Here is an 18983-nt window from a genome sequence, read left to right on the forward strand (position 1 = left end):
TCTATTAATATGTTTCATTAATTTATTGCTTATTGTTAGCTCCAGGTAATGCTAAAAATAAATAACACGTGATCTAGTAGACAGTCAAACACAAGACAATACACATGCAGGTATGGGCTAATAATATAACAACAATAATGATTATTTTTTGTTGTAATTGTGTTGTAGTCGTTCACAATCTGCACAGATAGGAAAATACTTTAGTATTTTTAACTTTAATTCTTCATTTAACATATTTCTGTCTATGCCAAGTTAGGATGCAACTTCATTTCCTTCGTGATATTTTGCAATCCATAGCAATGACTGCATCATATATTGTTGAAAAGTATCTATTAAAGACTTTTTTTTTTTGCTGATTCTACATGACTGCTTCCTCTTATATGATCTTGCATGTGCAAAAACAATAGCAGGAAACGGAGGTCAATCTCACGTGGGAACATGGAAAAGGAAGGCATTGCAATGGCAATAAAACTTGTGCGGGCAAATACAAGGCTGGGAAATCCATACAAGGCCTGAAAGAGCATTTGATTCGAATTAATAGTGTAGCAGCTCACATAACTTTCATGCTAATCAAATCCTCAACTGCCAGTCAATGGACATGTAAATCAAGCATGTGGGAGATGTCCGGCAGCGTAGGTCCAAGTTCGGGCATCTGTGACGCCAATTTTTTTGTCCACAAAAGCAACACACACTCAGTGTATTCGCGCCAACGAGAATGCTCCAGACTATTGTGCCGTGCATGAAACGCTGCCTTTGTGTCTCATCTGGCAGCGAGCACTTTCATTTAAGAGTGCTTTGGAGGTCCATTGTTGACTTTTGAATATTTGCTCTCTTCATGCACTGTAGGAGGAGGACACAAGTCATTCTGTTGTGGAGAAGCTGCGACCAGGCCTGTCCTTCCAGCGGGTGAAAGGTCAATCGGTCCATCTTGTCTACGACTGGGTGAACCGCCATGAAATGTTAAGTCCAGGTAAAAGCAAATAACCATCCAAAGCAAGTTTTGTATGTCACACTCTTCAAGAAGGATGTATTTTATTTACACTTATGAGTTTTTATTTGACAGTGCTCTCTAATGTTAGTTGCAAATAGGCTTTTTGACATCTTGTCCTTTGCCGCCCCCCTCTGGATAAAACTTGCACTGAAGAAGTACTCCATCACTCAAAAGGGACTTTTTTAATGGGAAGTTTTCATACTCATCACAGGGGAAGAAAACACATTCTTTTATTTTTATATTCAGCAAATCTCAAATCCCCAAAAAAAGACAGCCATCTTCATGTGCAGTTATACTGTTACATAAATACATTGTTCTTGGAATAATTATTTAAACAACTGGTATTAACAAACAAACTTAAAAAAAAAAAAATCACAGAGCTACTAAATTAAAAGTACTGTGTGTGCATGTGTGTGTGTTCCCGAAATTGCCACCTCATCTCGGGCCCAGTTTTAAAGTGGACTTGGAAAATGACAGGTTCCTCCTGCCGTGGTTCTTTGTCTTCACGGTCAGTTTGGGTATCTTTTTCTTCAAGTAAAAATTATGCTGAGATGGAGACAAAAAAGCAAACTTCATAAAGTTCAAGCCACTAATAATGCTTCAATTCCTTATACCACTAGAGGGAGCCAAAGTGATACTAACAAACACTGCATTAGAAAAAATAAAGTAAGACCCACCTGGGTAGCTTCAGCCGGTCCCACCACGATGGTGCTCAAGGAGACGGTGTAACCCGGGGCGGTGGCCGTCACCGTGTACGTGCCGGGCAACAGCAGACGGAAATAATCGCCGTGCACTCCTGCAGAGAGCCGTTATTGAATCATGTGGCATGACATCTTAGACCAGTGGAAAAAAATCATCTCAGGACAAACAACTCACCACTGGTGACGTCGTGGTTGATGCCCGACACGGAGATCTCAGCGTTCTTAATCGGGTTGTTGTTTTCATCATACACCATGCCTTTTATCCCTTGATGCACCTATAACGAAGGGAAGCCTGTAATTGATTCATTCATACCCCTTTGCTAACCAAAACAGCAGCACCTAGTGTGAGTTACTAACACATTTCCATTGCTGCTTATCCTCACTAGAATCGGGGAGCCTACTGGAGCTGCTTTTGGACCAGAGGTTAGTAGACACCCCAGAATGTCCCTTGTGCCAAAAAACCCACCACTGGCCTTGCCTTAAGCCCCGCCTCTTAAATCACTGACCTCAAATCTAAACAAGACTCTTTAATTTGGTAAACAAAAGCCGTATTTACTTCAGTCTGGTATGCATAATTACACCAAAGTGTATGTTTCCGTAGCGTATACTTTGCTAAAGTGGACCTCTGAAAACCCCAAACCTCATCTGCTTCATTTGAAAAGTTTCATTTTACCATATGATTGGAAGAAACCAACCTGTTCCACAAAGGAAACGAGCGCCTCGCGATTGCCCAACCATTCTCTGGGCAACGACGACTCGGGCGGAAACTTGTCGCAGCTCAGCTCCAGCGTGATCTCAAAACAGTTTGTGTGTAAATAGTTGAAGTCCTGCATGCCTGAAACGCAGCAAAAGATTGATGCCAGGTCTTTAACATTCCACAAAAAGAATGACAATCTTAAGCTCTGCATTGAAGTGGTTATAAAAAGTCTACACACCCCTGTTCGATGGCCATGTTTTTGTGATATAGAGAAATAAACTCAAAACTTTAGCCACTATTATTCTTTGTGCTTACTGTTTTTTTACTGACCCTTAGACAGGGAGTACCAGCTGGCGCCATTGGTGATCCCGTCTTCAAAGTAGTCGCCGCAGTTCCAGCCGTTGTGCATCCAGCTATGTGCGTACGAGTAAGTCTTCGCCAACTAACATCACACACATATATGCAAATTAGCTCCAGGTGATGTTCCCATGTGTCGGTGGCTTACGTTTCGGAAGATTTTGTCATCCTGGGTGGCGGCGTAGGTGGTCCTCCCTCGGATGCGGGCGTCCCGAGATTTGTCAAAGGGGTAGTTGGCCACCACGGCTCCACCGTGAAGGTTGGCAGACAGGACAAAATTGTGGTTTTGCATCCATTTGATGACTGCACGTGTCTCCGGTTCTACCTGGACGTGGTATCGAAGGACAGAGTATGACTTTTCTGACGACATCTGGTTTTGTTTTTACCCCCCTTTTCACTTCTTGGGACTTTTGTTCAACTCGCCTAATCTCCAGGCATGCGTGCATGATTAATCCTTCAAAGTATCTTCTTAAAAGCGATGTATGAACTCTTTGGCCCGATTCTACTTTGGTTCTTAAACTTCTCCAGGTACCACCATTATGTGGTAGGCTCTTTTTTTTATTGAATTGATTTTCTCGAGGAGGAGCAATACTAGTACGAGGCAGTAAACACCAGATGAGAGCTCCGGCGGCCTTGAGCCGAGCGGTAGCATTCTGGCAGCGATTTATCATGACTGCCGCTTTGTTTAGCTTTTAAGCTAAATCTCTCGGACACATGAGCAGATGTATCTAGAACATTTTAACTTTAGGGGGTGAATGGGGCGTTCAAACAATGCCCCTCCCCAGAAGCCCACCCCCTCTTTTGTGCATCAGACCTGCTGCTCCCAGTTGTCAGGCAGCGGCAGGTGGTGGTTCGGTCCGTTGGTCTTCTCATAGTAATACATGAGCGCGTTCAGGTCCGGAAAGTTCCGGTTCAGGTCGATTTCCCGCACGTTGCCTCGTCCGACCAGGTAGCCGTTGAACTCGGGACCCTGGTTAGAAACATTTGATTTATTAGGACGATATTATTTTCATATGAGGTTGAAATAAATACTTTGCAGGGGTCCCTTACCTGTCTGGCGGCCACCTCGTAGCCATCGGGGTTCATGGAGGGCATGATGTGGATACGCGTGTCGTAGATGAGCCTCATGATCCGCTGGTTTCCCGCCTGGAATTCCTCGCATAGAAATTGGGAGAACTTGATGAGCAGCTCACGGCCGAGCACCTCGTTGCCGTGCATGTTGCCCACGTACTTGAACTCGGGTTCCACTGGGGAGGAAATGCACAAGGTGCTTTCAGGCGTAATCATTGGAAATGACTGCCAGAGCTTGTGCACACATGCGTGAAACTCTCCGGCTGTGTGTTATAAAGCAAAACACACTTGGATCTCCACAATCTTTAATATTTAACGTCTAATGGCACTCTTGGAATTTCAAAGTTAACAATTATAGGACTTGTGGAAAATTTGTTGCAATATAACCAGGAAAAGGTCATTTTTTTTTACTAGATTATGCTACCTAGGACAATAAATCAGTTTGTTATTTACTTATGGTGTCCCTCAAGGCTCTGAACACGAGCCCATGCAGTTGAGATGGGACCAGGAATGTAATACTATTTAAAAAAAAAAAATAGACTATAATTTATGGCCCACAAGCCTTATGTTGCCCACCACGAGAGCCAAGTGGGAGTCGACGCAGGTGCAAAGTGCACGGTTCCTGTTTTGTTCCATTTCAGCAGAACAGGCACACATCCTTCTATTCTCATAAAGGAAACCCGTGCGACGAAAAAAAAAAAGCAGAGACAAGCCAAGGTTATTTCTCTTGAAAATGCACCAGTGGAAAGGCCGGCCAAGCCAAACGGCGGCGGTTTCGTAAAATAAACATGCGGCGCTCTAATTTTTGTGGTTACACACTTGCACCTTAAATATCGCAACCCTTAAAAGTGATTTCAAATGAATGACAGATGTTCCCCCCCCTAAACGTGCAGATTTGTCCTCACGTTGTGCATGTAAACAACTTTCCAGACGCCAAGTCCAACATTCTTTGCTTCATTTTTTTGGTAATACCAGGAATGAACCAACATACCACTCGGTCTTGTGCAAAAATAGAATGCTGGCGTGCAACGCGGTCCAACCCAAACACGAATTAGTCTGTGCATATAAAAAGTCTGCACACCCCCTGTTGAATTGCCAGATTTTTGTCATTTAAAAGAAACAACACCAAGATAAACTCATGAATGTTTTTCCAGAAGAAGTAAAAATAATTTAACCAGGTAGCAAAAGTGTGCACACCCTCCTAAAAAAGAGATGTGTTGAGAAGTAACCAATTATATTCAAACACTTATTAAACTGGATTGGCAATCTGGCTGGGCAGTTTGGTAAGGCGGCGGGGCGAGATGTTACTCACGCGCCTCGTGGATGCCCGGGTTGTCGCTGAACTCCAGCACGTAAAGGTGGCGCGCCTCCACGCTGCGACCCACGCTGTAGACGCGCGTGATGTAGGGGCACTGGTTGTGCACGGCGAACAAAGCTCTCACCATGTCCTCGTAGCGGTGATGCTGGAACTCCGAGCCGGCCGCCAGGAACCCGGCCAGGAGCGCGGCCAGCCAGGGAAGAAGAAGCGCCCTCCTCCCCCTGCAGTGCATGATGGCCGGAGTGGAAGGTAAAGGAAGGTTTCTCTTTTTTTGCCTTGTTTCTTTTTTTTTGACGCCTCTCTCTCTCACATGCGTTCGCCTGTGCACGCAGCAAACATAAAATGACCGGGGCTCCTCTTTAGTCCCCTCGCTGTGCCCCCTCCCACGCCAAGGAGAGCAAGTAAGGACAGCCCCCCCTTGCTCCTTCTTTGTCTCACTCTCCTCCTCCAACAGCTGCTTCTCCCTCTTTTCCCCGTGGCTCCTTGTCAAGTACATGTTAGTGGCTGTAACATTGCATGGAATGCTTCAAGGCCCACCTTCGCCTCCCCCCCTCCCCTCCCCACACTTGTTGGGGGTCTCTGCAAACACGTCATTTTCATTTTGGGTTCCCCTCTCTTTTTGTCCCTTCCTGGGAAAAGAGGCTTGTTTCCAAGGCGCTGCTCCCTCTGCAGCTTCCAGTCATCCATTCATTAACTCTTAAGTCAACACACAGTGCCGCTCTGTGCATGTGACCTGAAGATGAATCAGAGTTCTGAAGCAACCTTTTTGTCAACTTGCTTGCATACAAATACAATCCACGTCTTATATCCTGAGCAAAGGCTGCAATTAAACTCCTGAAAGACGGGCGGCCGTGCCAAGACTGAACCCCCACCACCACCCCCTCCCCTTCCTCCTCCTTGAGCTTTCCAACACACGTACAAACACGCAGTGGACCAAATGTGCAAGCAAAGGAACTCTTACCTCTCCGGGAATTGAGTAACTCTTTGTGGAAGTTTAAAAAAATAAATAAAATTTGAAAAGTATATTTTATAATCTGAATAGATTAGATTAAGAGCAGTAAAAATGTTCGAATGGAATTTGAGCAGATTAAAAACATGACATTCTAAAGATAAGATGTGGCGTCCCTCAAGGTTCTAAACACGAGCCCATGAGATTGCATTAGCCTTCGTAAGGATTACAGAAAAATAAAAAATAAAACACGCAGCTATCTGGCAAAACGTCAGAGAAATTCCAACGAATGATAACCACTGATATTTGACCTTGAGTCAAAACACAGGCACGCATTTCCGATAAATGAATCTCTTCTTGAATGTTGACCTTCAACCCTTGGAGACCACAATGGAAAGGAAGCCGCTTTTTTTGGTTTTCGTTTTATCATGACAAAGTCAGCAGGGATTTTCAAGTCAATACGAATCCAGAAACCGAGTCAAGCAGGCTTTGGTTAGTTACTTAGTTGGAGTGGATCATCCATTATGGGTTGGTCAGCTGATTGTGGTGAGAGGTTAGTTGCTTCTTATTAACATATATGCAGATAAGATGCATCATAATTTCCATTTGAAGTATAAAAAACAATATAAGTGAGATTAAAAAGTGCCCAAAACATTCCAGAGGTTCTACATTTATTTGGGTTCTCCTTGCACTTATTCTTAATGTCCGCTAGAGGGCAGTGTGCACTTGAGCATCCATCACATTGAGTCAGGATGTTGCATGCCCACCCCTTTTTCCTCCTCATAGTGGGAGTTGGGGGCGGCTTCAAGACTTTTAGACTTGGACATGAGTGGAAGTTTCTTTTTTTTTTTCATTCCTCCTTGCACTCGGCTCTGGGAAGACTCGGCCGAGTGCATGCATGCAGGATGGACGTGATTCCGATGTGCCTTTGGGTCATTCTGGGAATAACCGGAGTCCATGGTAGGGTCGAATTTAGTATGCTTTGGACTTGACACAATAAAGGGTAACATCTTACATGTTTTAATATTCTACTTTTTTTTTTTTTTTTGCAGGTTCAAACGTGTGCACCTCGAGGGGCGCGAGCACGTGTAAGCAGTGCCTGGCCGTGCATCCCAGCTGTGCATGGTGCGTCCAAGAGGTGGGTGTCATTTCCTCGATTCAAATCTAATCATGCCGTCACAACAAAATATATCAATATGTCACCTTCTCCCCTCAGGAATTCGGTCACGGGGAGGCCAGCTCGTCCCGCTGCGACCGCAAAGCAAACCTGGTGGCCGCAGGTTGCGCAATGTCGGCCGTGGAGTCTCCAAACAGCAGACTGCAGGTGATCGAGGACCGGCCTCTAACCAAGAAGGCGGCGGGAGCCACGCAGGATGTGACTCAGATCAAACCACAGAAACTCCATATTACCCTCAGGCCTGGTGAGCCAGCAGAACCACTCTCCAGAAATTGGTCAGTGAGTGTCCACTTTGTAATTTTCCGTATGGCTTACCAAGATGACGCCAAGCGCTTCACGGTGAAGGTGCGTCAGGTTGAAGACTACCCCGTGGACCTCTACTACCTCATGGACCTCTCCTACTCCATGAACGACGACCTCTACCGCCTGAGGACGCTGGGCAAGGGCCTGGCCGAGGCCATGAACCGCACCACCAGCAACCTCCGCATGGGCTTCGGCGCCTTTGTGGACAAGCCCATCTCCCCTTACATGTACATCTCCCCCAAGGAGGCCGTCAAGAACCCTTGTTACAGGTACAAGGAGGGAACCCGATTGGGGTCAAAGGTCATATATTGAGTCGTGTTTGCCGGACAGCATCAACACCACCTGCCGACCCCAGTTTGGCTACAAGCACGTGTTGTCCTTGACGGATAAAGTGAGCCGCTTCACCGAAGAAGTCAGGAAGCAGATGGTTTCCAGGAACAGGGACGCTCCCGAGGGAGGCTTCGACGCCATCCTCCAAGCGGCCGTCTGCAAGGTACGCCGCCGAGTCATGGCGACAGACCGGACGGAGAAATGTTTCATTCTGGCTCGTTTGTTAACTCAGGAACAGATCGGCTGGCGGCCCGGCGCGTCCCACCTCCTCATCTTCACTTCGGACGCCAAGACTCACGTGGCGCTGGACGGTCGCCTGGCCGGGATCGTGCAGCCCAACGACGGGCGCTGCCACCTCAACTCGGGCAACATGTACAGCATGTCTACCGTTATGGTGTGTGTGTGTTTGTTTTTGTGTGTTTGACGCAGCAAAATCAACACAACGTTCTTCTCAACAGGACTACCCGTCCCTCGCTCTCATCACCGAGAAGATGTCGGAGAACAATATCAACCTCATTTTCGCTGTCACCAACCCCGTGGTCTCTTTGTACCAGGTCAGCACTTTAAAAACATTTTGCGGTTATAAAATATCGTGCAAAATTATGGATGGAAAAACAATAAAATCTTGGGACCGCGGAAGCGTCCAGTTGGATCATTTTGGCTCTTTGCAAACATCTCTCAGAATTTCGGAAATACAAAGAGACGTAAGTTCTTATTATTTTTTTATGTATATTTATTGTGGAAAGTTTGGAGCTAAAGATCGTCTGCTCCGACCGGTCTGCTCTTACTTAATCCCGAACATGCGGCGTTCTTCAACTCTTCCAAACCTCACTGGCTTTGAAAATACATTTTTCAGCGCCTCAGGGGAGGGATGGAAATTCTAAAACGTGCACGGAGTTCTGACTCGGCAAAAGTCTATTAAATGCAGATACGCTACTTTTATTTTTGTAGAACTACAGCGAGCTGATCGCCGGCACCACGGTGGGAACGCTCTCCAACGACTCTGGCAACGTTATCCAGCTTATTTTGAAGGCTTACACTGTGAGTAGAAACACAGGAAACACGTTTGGGGTCAGACGATGACACATTTTTGAGTGTCTCAAAAATTTGGTCCATTCTTACGACTCTCAGAAAATTCGCTCCAAGATAGAGCTGGAGGTTCTGGACGTCCCGGAGGAGCTGTCCCTGTCCTTCAACGCCACGTGTTTGAATGGAGAAGTCATCCCAGGGCTTAAGTCCTGCTCAGGACTCAAGATAGGAGACACGGTGAGTCCGAGGCGGCGCCGCGTATGCATCGACCATCTGTCGACGTACGCAGTCGAGCGCTATTCCAGACCACGAGTTTGCTATTTTATTGGCCCGTTCCAAGTTTGCACCCCAAGTGTGTTGAAAAATAAAGTTTTTGTTGATATAGCGTTCAGTAAGTGAGCCATTCGTTCCTGAAGGTTCATGAGTAAGTTCCCAATTTTTTATTTCTGACCTTCCTTGTGTTCCTGTTTTATTTTTCCATTCTTAGCTTCTCCTCCTTACCACCCCAGGTGACATTTTTTCAGGCCTCCGCACATTTATTTCTCCGGGCCTCATTTTCTCCTTATATGGTCGTCGAAGCACATGCCCTCACCGCTTGCCAGATTTTGATGTAATCCCCAACGAATGATTACATTCGGAGGCGTTCCTCATGTTATGCGTTTTGATTCCAAAGTGAAATTTTTGATGCTTTTTCTGTCAGGTGTCCTTCAGCGTGGAAGCCCGAGCACGAGCGTGCCCCAAACAGAAGAAGAAAAAGACGTTCATCATCAAACCGGTCGGCTTCAAGGACTCGCTGTCGGTCAGCGTCACCATCGAATGCGACTGCAAGTGTCAGAACAAGGCTCAGGCCCGCAGCCCTAAGTGTCACCACGGCAACGGCACCTTCCAATGCGGCATCTGCGCGTGCCACCCGGGGCGCCTGGGGCCTCGTTGCGAGTGCGCCGAGGGCGACTACGACCCGGCCGAGCAGGGCCGCTGCACCGAGTCGGGCGGGTCGGGCGTCTGCAGCGGGCGCGGTGACTGCGTGTGCGGCCAGTGCGTGTGCCACAGCAGCGACTTCGGCAAAGTGTGGGGGACGCTGTGCGAGTGCGATGACTTCAACTGCCTACGCTACAAAGGAGAACTCTGCTCCGGTACGTCACTCGGCCATTTGGAATTTCCACCAAGGGTTAACACTGAATGAAGACACACATATTGCCACCTCATCTGGTAAGAATTAACATCCCCAAAACACTCCCCCCCCCCCCCCCCATTCACAATGAGCACGTGCAAAAAATTGTGGAACATCTAGAAAGAGCCTTGCACAATGTCAGCAGTTAGCGGCTTAATCGAATGTCATTCGAACTCATCTAGAGAAATTTACCACAGCGCAGATGTTTGCTGTCATCCCCCCGGCTAGCCAATCAGTGACGTTAGTCAAAGTTAAAGTCCCAATGATCATCGTCACACACACATCTGGGTGTGGTGAAATTTGTCCTCTGCATTTAACCCATCCCCATGTGATTTTAATCCATCCCCTGGGGGAGAGGGGAGCAGTGAGCAGCAGCGGTGCCGCGCTCGGGAATCATTTGGTGATCTAACCCCCCAATTCCAACCCTTAATGCTGAGTGCCAAGCAGGGAGGCAATGGGTCTTTGGTATGACCCGGCCGTTAGAGTTAGCCTCTTCTTTTATCCGAATGGCATGCTTAGCTTCGCTCCCTAGAGTCAACACACAATCTTTGCATTCCCCAAAGTGGACAGATTAGCATGAAAATACCTTTGTGGTTACTCACGGGGTCCGGCGAGATGCTAAAAATAAAAGCCATGTTTGGGCTGAAAAAAACAAAAGAGACACAACGGGGATTTGTTGAAAATTTTGCTGCTTTGAAATTCGGAAAGAGAGGAAGCATCTTGTGCGTGATGATGACACATTGTGTGATGTGGTTATGATGAATGCATCCTATTGTCTGAGTGTAGACAGATGGGGAAAAACATGGTAAGTATAAAAGATGACCAAGGCCACAGAAGATGCTTTTTATGGAGGTCTGCAACGTGAAAAAAAAAAGTTACATAGTTAAATATAACAGAACTGTACTTGGGTTGTAATTCTTGAGCACACCACTAGAAGGAGCCCTCTGTGACGACCCGGTGTATTCTCTCTTCCAGGCCATGGCGTTTGCAACTGCGGCTTCTGCCAGTGCGCCCCCGACTGGCGGGGGGAGAACTGCAACTGCTCCACACGGACCGATACCTGCATGTCCCACCTGGGATTGCTCTGCAGTGGGCGGGGCCAGTGCGTATGCGGCGCCTGCGAGTGCACCCAACCCGGCGCCTACGGGGCCACCTGCGACAAGTGTCCTACCTGTCCTGACGCGTGCACCATGAAAAAGTACACACAAATAATCACACTTTGGGATTCTACTCGCAACTGACTAATTATGTTTTTCTTTTTTTTTTTTTTTTAATGATAGGCAATGTGTGGAGTGTAAACATTTCAAAAGAGGCAAGTTATTTCAGGACAACAGCTGCGCTCGAATTTGTAAGGACGAGATTGAGCTCATGGAGGAATTAGGTGAGGAACTAATAAGAAGCTTCGGAATATTGAAGCCTCACTCACCTGTGTTTTTTTTTTTTGTCGGCGCTTAGTGCTTCATGATACAAACGCGGTGAACTGCACCTACAAGGACGAGAACGACTGCGTGCAGCAGTTCCAGTACTACGAGGACGCCAGCGGAAAGTCCATCTTGTTTGTCGTCAAGGAGCCAGGTAACTAACGTTCCTTGACAGCGTTATCCAAATATGGGCATGGATTATTTTATTAACTCATTCACCGTCAATGGCACGGAACGAGTTAATAAAATTTTTTGTTATTGGTTTTTTTTTTTTGCAGTTAGCGCTTGTCCACTTTTAAGCTGTCAAGTTGTTGGGTGGCGTCAGCGAGGGGAAGGAGGTTGTTTAACGGGGCCCCGATTGCCTGGAGAGAAAATCTGTCGCGGGGTCTCTTGCTTCTAATGAATGCGCCCGGCTAATTTAGACTGCACATTTGCAGTAGGGAAATACGCCAGAGTTTACCCTGAATACGTTTGCGCCCCGCCGAGACAAAGTGGGTCGTAAAACATCCCGGCCCAGCTCCTCCGGGGACCCGCTGACTCGACATTATGAGAGCTAGCTAAGCAAAATCCAACGCGAAGTAAGAAACTTCAAGTTTCAGAAAAAGATTAACAAGGTTTGGAATCAAAAAGGTAATGAGGGCGTTATACGCACGAGCGGAAAAACAGGAATGAGCAAAAAGGAAAACACACACGAGAAAAAGGAAGTTGAGCTTTGATGCTACTTGTAAAACGTGGCCTCTCCCGGAGGGCATAATATTAGCCCAAAAAAAAAAAGTACACCAATGAGAGCGATAAAAAGGACTTTATTTATTTATAATTATTATTTTGAAAACTTTTGACCCTTCTGTTCATTTTAAAATGTCCCCCTTAGATTGTCCCGAGGGCCGGGACGTTTTGGTGGTGCTGCTCTCGGTGGCGGGGGCCATCTTGTTCCTGGGCTTGGCGGCGCTGCTCATCTGGAAGCTGCTGATTACCATTCACGACAGGCGGGAGTTTGCCAAATTTGAGGAGGAGCGTGCACGGGCCAAGTGGGACACGGTGGGTGAGATTGCTGACAGGACGGACGAAGACAGGGTGGACATTTTTGGCTGATGTTAGCATTTAAAAACAGAACAATGCTGCTTGTTGCGTAATGGCGGCCACACACACTTGCTACATCTTTTTATTGTTTGCGCGGCCTGCTGTTAGCCACAGCACTACAAAGGCTTGGCTTGAAATTAGTTTAGTGGCTTTTTCCGCTAATCGGCTGCTGTTTGGCTCCCAACAAACCACAAGTAAGTTTAACGGTCAACTACATACTCGACAATTAAAGCCGTTTTTGCAGTGTTCCATGCCAACAAAACAAATTTTTCTATTCCAAGTTCAAATTAATTTGTGTGTTTTTTTTGACAGGGTCACAATCCTCTTTATAAAGGGGCCACATCTACTTTCACCAACATCACATACAGAGGGAAAGACTGAAGCCGGCTGGGAACATCTCAAGGTTGAACCAAACTTGGGAAGGTACAGAATCATGTGCAGGTCTCTACTGTCACAAAGCAATCAAAGAATGATTGTTATTTTGTAAATATGTACAAATGACTATGTGGCTTTGGATTTGTCACAAAATAAATGTTGAGTGTTCATTTGATGACGTATTGAAAGTTCATGAAATATATATCATAATGTACACAATGATTCCAAGCCAGTGTGCTGTGAGAAATCATTCCAATTTCACTCCATCCATCCATCCATTTTCTGAACCGCTTAGTCCCCACGGGGGTCGCGGGCGTGCTGGAGCCTATCCCAGCCGTCATCGGGCAGTAGGCGGGGGACACCCTGAACCGGTTGCCAGCCAATCGCAGGGCACACAGAGACAAACAACCATTCGCACTCGCACTCACACCTAGGGACAATTTGGAGTGATCAATCGGCCTACCAAGCATGTTTTTGGGATGTGGGAGGAAACCGGAGTGCCCGGAGAAAACCCACGCGGGCTCGGGGAGAACATGCAAACTCCGCACAGGGAGGGCCGGAGGTGGAATCGAACCCGCACCCTCCTAACTGTGAGGCGGACGTGCTACCCAGTGCGCCACCGAGCCGCCCAATTTCACTCAATCAGTCAAAAAAAAAAAAAGATTGATCACAAATAATGTAACCACAATATTTACCAAGCACATTGGTATAGAAATTATAAACTAAAGTTGCAATTTTACTGCCAGCACACAAATTTTAGTATTTTTATTACTCCCTCTGCTGCCGTCTTCTGATCATGTGGTGGTACTACACCCCCCCCCCCCCGTTTTTTTTTTTTTTTTTTTTTATTTATTAGTAATTATTTTCGGCCCGTAGCTTCGGTCTTATAATGTATTATTTATGGCCCGCCTGCACTGTCAAACAATAAAAAAAAAAAATCATGCAACATGAAACTGTAATTCCTCCTATTACCAAAAGTTGGCAGCACCGCTCCTTTCTTTTCTGTCATGGCGACTGCTGAGGTAACGAGGTAAGTTGACATTGAGGGCCGTCGCTTTCAAAAGAAATGTGAATTACAAGACTTCCTCCCTGAAAATTATGGTAATTGTGTTTGTCCAATTTGTAATTTTTGCCTTGTTTAAGGATTTAAACCGTAAGAGACACTATCAGACTAAACATGCTAACATACGACAAGCTAACGGAGTGCCCGCGCTAATAAAGTGCCGCAGCTTCAAGCTAAACTGGCATCACAACAGTCATTTTTCACGCGGGGCTGTGAGAAAAAAGTTACTAAAAGTAAATATTACTTAATATTAATTATTACAAAGTGGCCATATTAATACTGTTGATGTTATGAACTTGTAGACGTAACACAAACTATTACTTTCTGAAAGATACTGTAAATGACGAGCAAAATTCACTTGTTTTAAGTTTTAATAATAATTACTTATACCTAAAATGTTCATGAGGCAAAAATGTATTTCATACAGTTTGTTCAATGTTTATCTAACTCTTCAGATATGAATGAAAGGCAGAATTTGTGTTTTTAGAGTTGTTCACATCTGCCTGAGTGGCTTATATTTGTTTATTTTGTCATTTAAAAATCAAGACAATTGGGACAATGAAATTTGTTTCATAATTTTGATTTTTTTTGTAGTTAAAACATGTCAGAAAAATCTATTGGCCCCCGGGCCCCTTCACTTTATCAAATCTGGCCCTCTTTGCAAAAAGTTTGGACACCCTTGTATTAGTAGGTCTTGGTCCTTGTAATATTTTTTAGAAAATAAACCACTCCTAATATTTTAAAAGCTGATTAGCGCCCCCTTTTGGTGGTTTTTGCAAGTCATTTAGGGAGTGGCTGGTGTTTGATTTGATTTTATTGATTGTGTTTGGCATGACCCCACATATTTTGGTCCGGCTTTGGTTCCATCTAACATGGAGTGACTTGGAATTTTGGATCCATGTACCTCTTCGGATGTCAGCGTGTGGGACTGGGATTGGAAATGTGCACCTCCCTGTCAAAAGCAATGTTCCTCCATGTTCCTCAGCTGCAAGGTAAGTGTTTTTAATCTGCCATCATTTCAAAGTAAAACTCAGTGACTTCTAATGGGAAGCTATTTAAAGGTTTATGAATTGTATAAAAAAAAAAAAAAGCAGACACGCATGCCACTGGATGATTTATTTTTTTAATTCCGTTTGCCAAGCAACTTGACAAAGATGAGTCAGACAAATGTCAAGATGAGCCGTCAACACTGATTAGGAAAGAAAAAGTGCTTCACCGAGATCAAATCCAAGGCAACTTTTGATGACTTTCATAAAAATGAGTCTTTTGACATGCTGATTAGCGTTTTTCAAATTGGCACTTGAGAGTCTGTCAGCACAAATGAAGATTTATCTTGTTGTCAGTCAGAGTTTAGTCATGGGGATGTGAAGGTTGTTCCAGGGTCCCATCCAAAGCTCCTCCTCTTCCGACCGCGTCCTCTCACCGGGAAGATCCCTCATGACCAGGCCGTCGTCTCCCTCGCTGTTGCTGCCGTCTACTCTGGACTCTCTCTCGGCCTCTCCCGCTTCTCGGTCCTCACTCGTCCCATTCCGAAGTCCCCCGTCCGTCCCGCCGTCCGCGTTGGAGGCTTGCTCCGCCCCCACGTTGCTGACCGACTCTGAAGAAATGCTGGATTGTCGACTGTCGAACACGTTGACGGTCTTATGGATGTCAGAGTTAGTGAAGGAAGGGCTGGCGGGGCTTTTGAAAGTGCGCAGGGTTTTGACGCCGCCGTCTGTCGAAGTTCTGGGACTGTTCAGGGGCAGTTTCTCCTCCAAGGTGGCCGCCATTTTGTCCAGTTTTTTAAAGTGCTTGGCAAGCCGTGAGCTGAAGATGGGCGACGGCGGCTTGGTGGGTGTCACGGAACGGCGGGTGCGGACCACCGAGCCGTTCTGGGCCACGTACAGTCCGCCGTTGACGTTGGTGTGGTTGGTGAACGTGGAGGTGGAACGTCCGCGGAGGGGTTCTGGGCCGCTGTCGTCACCGGTGGAACTGGTCTCGTACTCGCGGTCCACCACCAACTTGATCCTCCGCTTTCGGCCGCCATTCTGGGAAATAGACACAAATAGTTTCGTGTTTTTTTTTAATTAAAATTTTTCTAATTTTTTATTAAACTTTGGGCACAAAAGGCAGAGTAAGAGGAAGGAACAGTGAGGCTCCCAAGCTCAGGAGCCCCTCGAAACATCCTGAAAGACTTAGTTTCCATCGAGAAGCAACAAGCAAAGTCGAAGCACAAGTCAGGTTAAAGGTCATGCAACACATCAAACCCAAACCAAGAAACCCAAGAAAGGCAGAGCGAGTGACCAAAAGTAAGGTCACGGCAGCACATCTAAAAATCTTATCGAAATCTTGAACCTCATCTGCATCAGTCTCTAGGCACTTGTCTCCCCCTCGGTGTCCTCCATAATGGGCGATAGGGCATCTGAGAGGTCGAGGGACTGCGGTGGCAACCTCTGCTTCTGCTCTTCATTTGAGGTGTCTCCATGTTTTTTGGGCTTGGAAACATCTGTCTTGTTCTTTTGGTGTTGACTCCTTCCGCTTGGCCTCTTGGGATCTTCTTGATGTCTCGCGGCAGCTCTTTGACCGCCAGAGTCATCACACTCTGATCCTGACTCCGAGTCTCCCTCCCCGCTCTTGGACTGACTTTCCGTGTCCGATTCTTCTCGCTCGGTGGAAATGCTGGAGCTCGGAAGGTCGGTGTCGCTAATTTCCGACTCGGGATCACCGCGTTGATGGTGAAACCGTTTGGGCCTGGGGCGCCATCCCTCCGAAGAGCCGTAGCTTCCTCTTCCCTGCCTCCCCCACCTCTCTCCCTCTGCTGGACCGCCCCGACTCGACATGAATGCAGAGACGCTCATATCTCCGACAGAGTCGTACATCTTCCTAACCCTGCCATCATTGCTCCACACGTCGCCAGCCACCCTGGCGGGGCGTCGGAGTCTTCTGTTAAGCGAGATAAGGCTCAAGGTATCGTTCAGCTTTTGCTTCTGTGGCGGCTGGACCGCCTGGGCGGACCCTCGCCGATAATTCCTGTTGACGACCAGATTGCCGTTGGGGACCAAACCAGGAAGCTCTCCCCTGTGCTCCGCCCCGAATCCCTCTCTACCCACCTTAATCCTCGCCCAATTCTCCCTTTCAGCTCTGGCTCGCCACATTTGAATCCTTTCATTATCTTCCCGTCTTCCAATTGCCGTGTTATTTGTCTTCGCAGCCTGCCCTTTGTCAAACTCCGTCCCCGCGCCGCCTCCCTCTCTTGCCCCCAACCTCCCTCTGCCTTCCACCGGTTGGATTCTGGCTCTGTTCCACAACAGGCGGCCGGCCGGGGGCTGCCCAGATGTTTGACCAGAGGAGAGCAGAGACCTCACGAGAGCCTTCAGCTTGGCAAGGGTGCCCAAACTCGCTGGCTTCGTGCCACCTTCAGGTGCCTGCGTTTTGTCAGTTAGGGGGGGCGCTGGGTTTGTTTTCACGGTGCCGTTTGCAGGCTGGGGGCGGGTCTGGCGGTAGGGCGGGCAGGTGCCTCCTTGGAATTGTCTTCGAACCTGCTGTCATAGAAGCATCAGCCCCAAAACCAGAGCAAACATTTTAGAATAAGGAATGAACAATCTCAAAGTGGACCATAGGTGGCGCTATCTGCCTTTTTAAATTGCATAGCAGTTGAAATGGGGTCATTTCAATCTATTTGACAGAATCAAACTAATTGAGAGTACACTTCACTTCGTATTCTGTTCTAGCCTCTCGTGCTTACCTCCGCGTCGGATTCCTGCGGGCTGTAGTAGTAGCTGCCGTCGTCGTCGACGACAACCTCTCCGTACTCATCGTAGAGGCCCGAGGGCGAGATCAGCTTCCGCCGACTGCCGTACTGAGGAAGCTCATAGCTGGAGACACGCACAAAAGCATCGAGAATGGATATTCCACATTTGTGCGGAAGCAAGAGTCTTTTCTCAGAGTTTAAACCAATCAAAGGTGAAGACACGAAGATTAATAAACAAAAGATCGTCCAGGTCGGCTTGACCCCCCCCTAAAAAATGGAATCGATTTTTCTCCTTTTATCCTACTACCCTTCCGGGAGAGAAATTCACTCGTGTATCAGCGCTTATGGACCTCAGGCCCTGGAGCTTGAGACTAGATGACACACACCAAAGATGATATCCTGGCTACAATAGATGCCCGCGTGATTAAAGTAACAAATCAGCCGGCAGTTCTTCGGCTGGCTTTCCAGAGACAGCAAAGTTGCCTCGTGGATCACTCAGCTCGCAGCCAAGCCAAGCCGTCGTATTACATCGAGCAAGCAAATCATAAACTAATGGGGCAAAGAGGAGAGTCGGTAAACAATCGTGGATAGATCGAGGGGGTGAAAGAGAGGACGAGCACCCTCGCTAATCCTTCCAGTATGGACACGAAATCTAAAGTACTAAGTCGTAAGCTTACAATGAAGACTACCGAAGGGATTTCAAAGCTCCAACTGCATGCACAACGTCCAGTTAATATGCAGTGTAGATTTCCACTAATAGCCAAAAGGGGGCAGTCAAACATTGGGAGTCGATCAGCAATAATCAATAAGTTGAACAAAAATGTTCAATCACTTGAAGTTGTTTAGATGCTTTTGCAAAGGATTGTTTTGTTTCCCTTTTGAATTTTATAGATTTCTCCGGTGAGAGCTCCAGGTGCAATTACCACATTTGCACAATGGAAAAACATAAACCCCTTTGTTTGTTCTTGTATTATTTGTCAGTTGTCAGAAAGTTTGTTTGGCGCTTTGTCTTCCAGCAAAGCTTGAACCCAAACAAATGCGACAGACACGGCGATTAGATATGAATCCCGCAGGGTCGCACCGTGTCATTTTGCTCTTCCCGTTTATGTACACACACAAAAATGAGTTTGTGGTATTTGCTGCGAGCCAGCAGCATCTGGCCTATTGTGTATGTTTCCATGGCAGGCTGCCTGATTAGCAATGTCGCTACACAACCTAGA

At 46.7% G+C, this 18983-nt stretch overlaps 4 protein-coding genes and 1 long non-coding RNA gene across 5 annotated transcripts in view; 2 read left to right on the forward strand and 3 right to left on the reverse strand.

The window, feature by feature from the left end:
• Positions 1-91: 91 nt before the first annotated feature.
• Positions 92-2115, forward strand: LOC125991793 (uncharacterized). The gene is made up of 3 exons (XR_007489447.1): positions 92-110; positions 847-970; positions 2079-2115. It is a non-coding gene; the product is annotated as an uncharacterized lncRNA (long non-coding RNA).
• On the reverse strand, positions 999-5517 carry cpn1 (carboxypeptidase N, polypeptide 1). The gene is made up of 9 exons (XM_049760197.1): positions 5130-5517; positions 3797-3993; positions 3561-3716; positions 2895-3071; positions 2720-2831; positions 2388-2527; positions 1868-1967; positions 1669-1787; positions 999-1537 (listed from the first exon to the last, which is right to left on the reverse strand). The coding sequence occupies exons 1-9, from the start codon at positions 5365-5367 to the stop codon at positions 1427-1429; spliced, it is 1350 nt and encodes a 449-aa protein (XP_049616154.1). The 5' UTR covers positions 5368-5517; the 3' UTR covers positions 999-1426.
• A 183-nt stretch (positions 5518-5700) lies between these two features.
• On the forward strand, positions 5701-13145 carry LOC125991790 (integrin beta-3). The gene is made up of 15 exons (XM_049760196.2): positions 5701-7044; positions 7137-7222; positions 7301-7505; positions 7581-7833; positions 7895-8057; positions 8127-8288; positions 8353-8448; positions 8846-8935; positions 9026-9160; positions 9624-10056; positions 11070-11292; positions 11375-11475; positions 11550-11669; positions 12387-12553; positions 12908-13145. The coding sequence occupies exons 1-15, from the start codon at positions 6837-6839 to the stop codon at positions 12974-12976; spliced, it is 2511 nt and encodes an 836-aa protein (XP_049616153.1). The 5' UTR covers positions 5701-6836; the 3' UTR covers positions 12977-13145.
• Positions 13146-15136: 1991 nt separating this feature from the next.
• Positions 15137-18983, reverse strand: part of LOC125991253 (protocadherin-15) — a 41706-nt gene continuing 37859 nt past the window's right edge. Inside the window, exons 38-39 of the mRNA XM_049759007.1 lie at positions 17758-17887; positions 15137-16060 (exon numbers count right to left, since the gene is read on the reverse strand). Of these exons, the coding sequence (XP_049614964.1) occupies positions 15377-16060; positions 17758-17887 (814 nt within the window). The 3' untranslated portion in view covers positions 15137-15376. The remainder of the gene's footprint in view (positions 16061-17757; positions 17888-18983) is intronic.
• LOC137839830 (uncharacterized) lies at positions 16166-17630 on the reverse strand. The gene is made up of 2 exons (XM_068649507.1): positions 17613-17630; positions 16166-17554 (listed from the first exon to the last, which is right to left on the reverse strand). Exons 1-2 carry the CDS (start codon positions 17628-17630, stop codon positions 16385-16387), a joined length of 1188 nt encoding a protein of 395 aa, XP_068505608.1. The 3' UTR covers positions 16166-16384.

The sequence above is a fragment of the Syngnathus scovelli genome, chromosome 21, assembly GCF_024217435.2.
Source record: "Syngnathus scovelli strain Florida chromosome 21, RoL_Ssco_1.2, whole genome shotgun sequence".
Lineage (NCBI taxonomy): Eukaryota > Metazoa > Chordata > Actinopteri > Syngnathiformes > Syngnathidae > Syngnathus > Syngnathus scovelli.

Coding starts and splice junctions, on each gene's coding strand:
- cpn1 (XM_049760197.1), bottom strand. CDS start 5,367: ATGCACTGCAGGGGGAGGAGGGCGCTTCTTCTTCCCTGGCTGGCCGCG. Junction 1,968..2,387: donor TCGTTTCCTTTGTGGAACAG/GTTGGTTTCTTC, acceptor CCTTCGTTATAG/GTGCATCAAGGGATAAAAGG. Junction 1,788..1,867: donor CAACCACGACGTCACCAGTG/GTGAGTTGTTTG, acceptor GGCTCTCTGCAG/GAGTGCACGGCGATTATTTC.
- LOC125991790 (XM_049760196.2), top strand. CDS start 6,837: ATGTTGCATGCCCACCCCTTTTTCCTCCTCATAGTGGGAGTTGGGGGC. Junction 8,289..8,352: donor ACAGCATGTCTACCGTTATG/GTGTGTGTGTGT, acceptor TCTTCTCAACAG/GACTACCCGTCCCTCGCTCT. Junction 8,936..9,025: donor TTATTTTGAAGGCTTACACT/GTGAGTAGAAAC, acceptor TACGACTCTCAG/AAAATTCGCTCCAAGATAGA.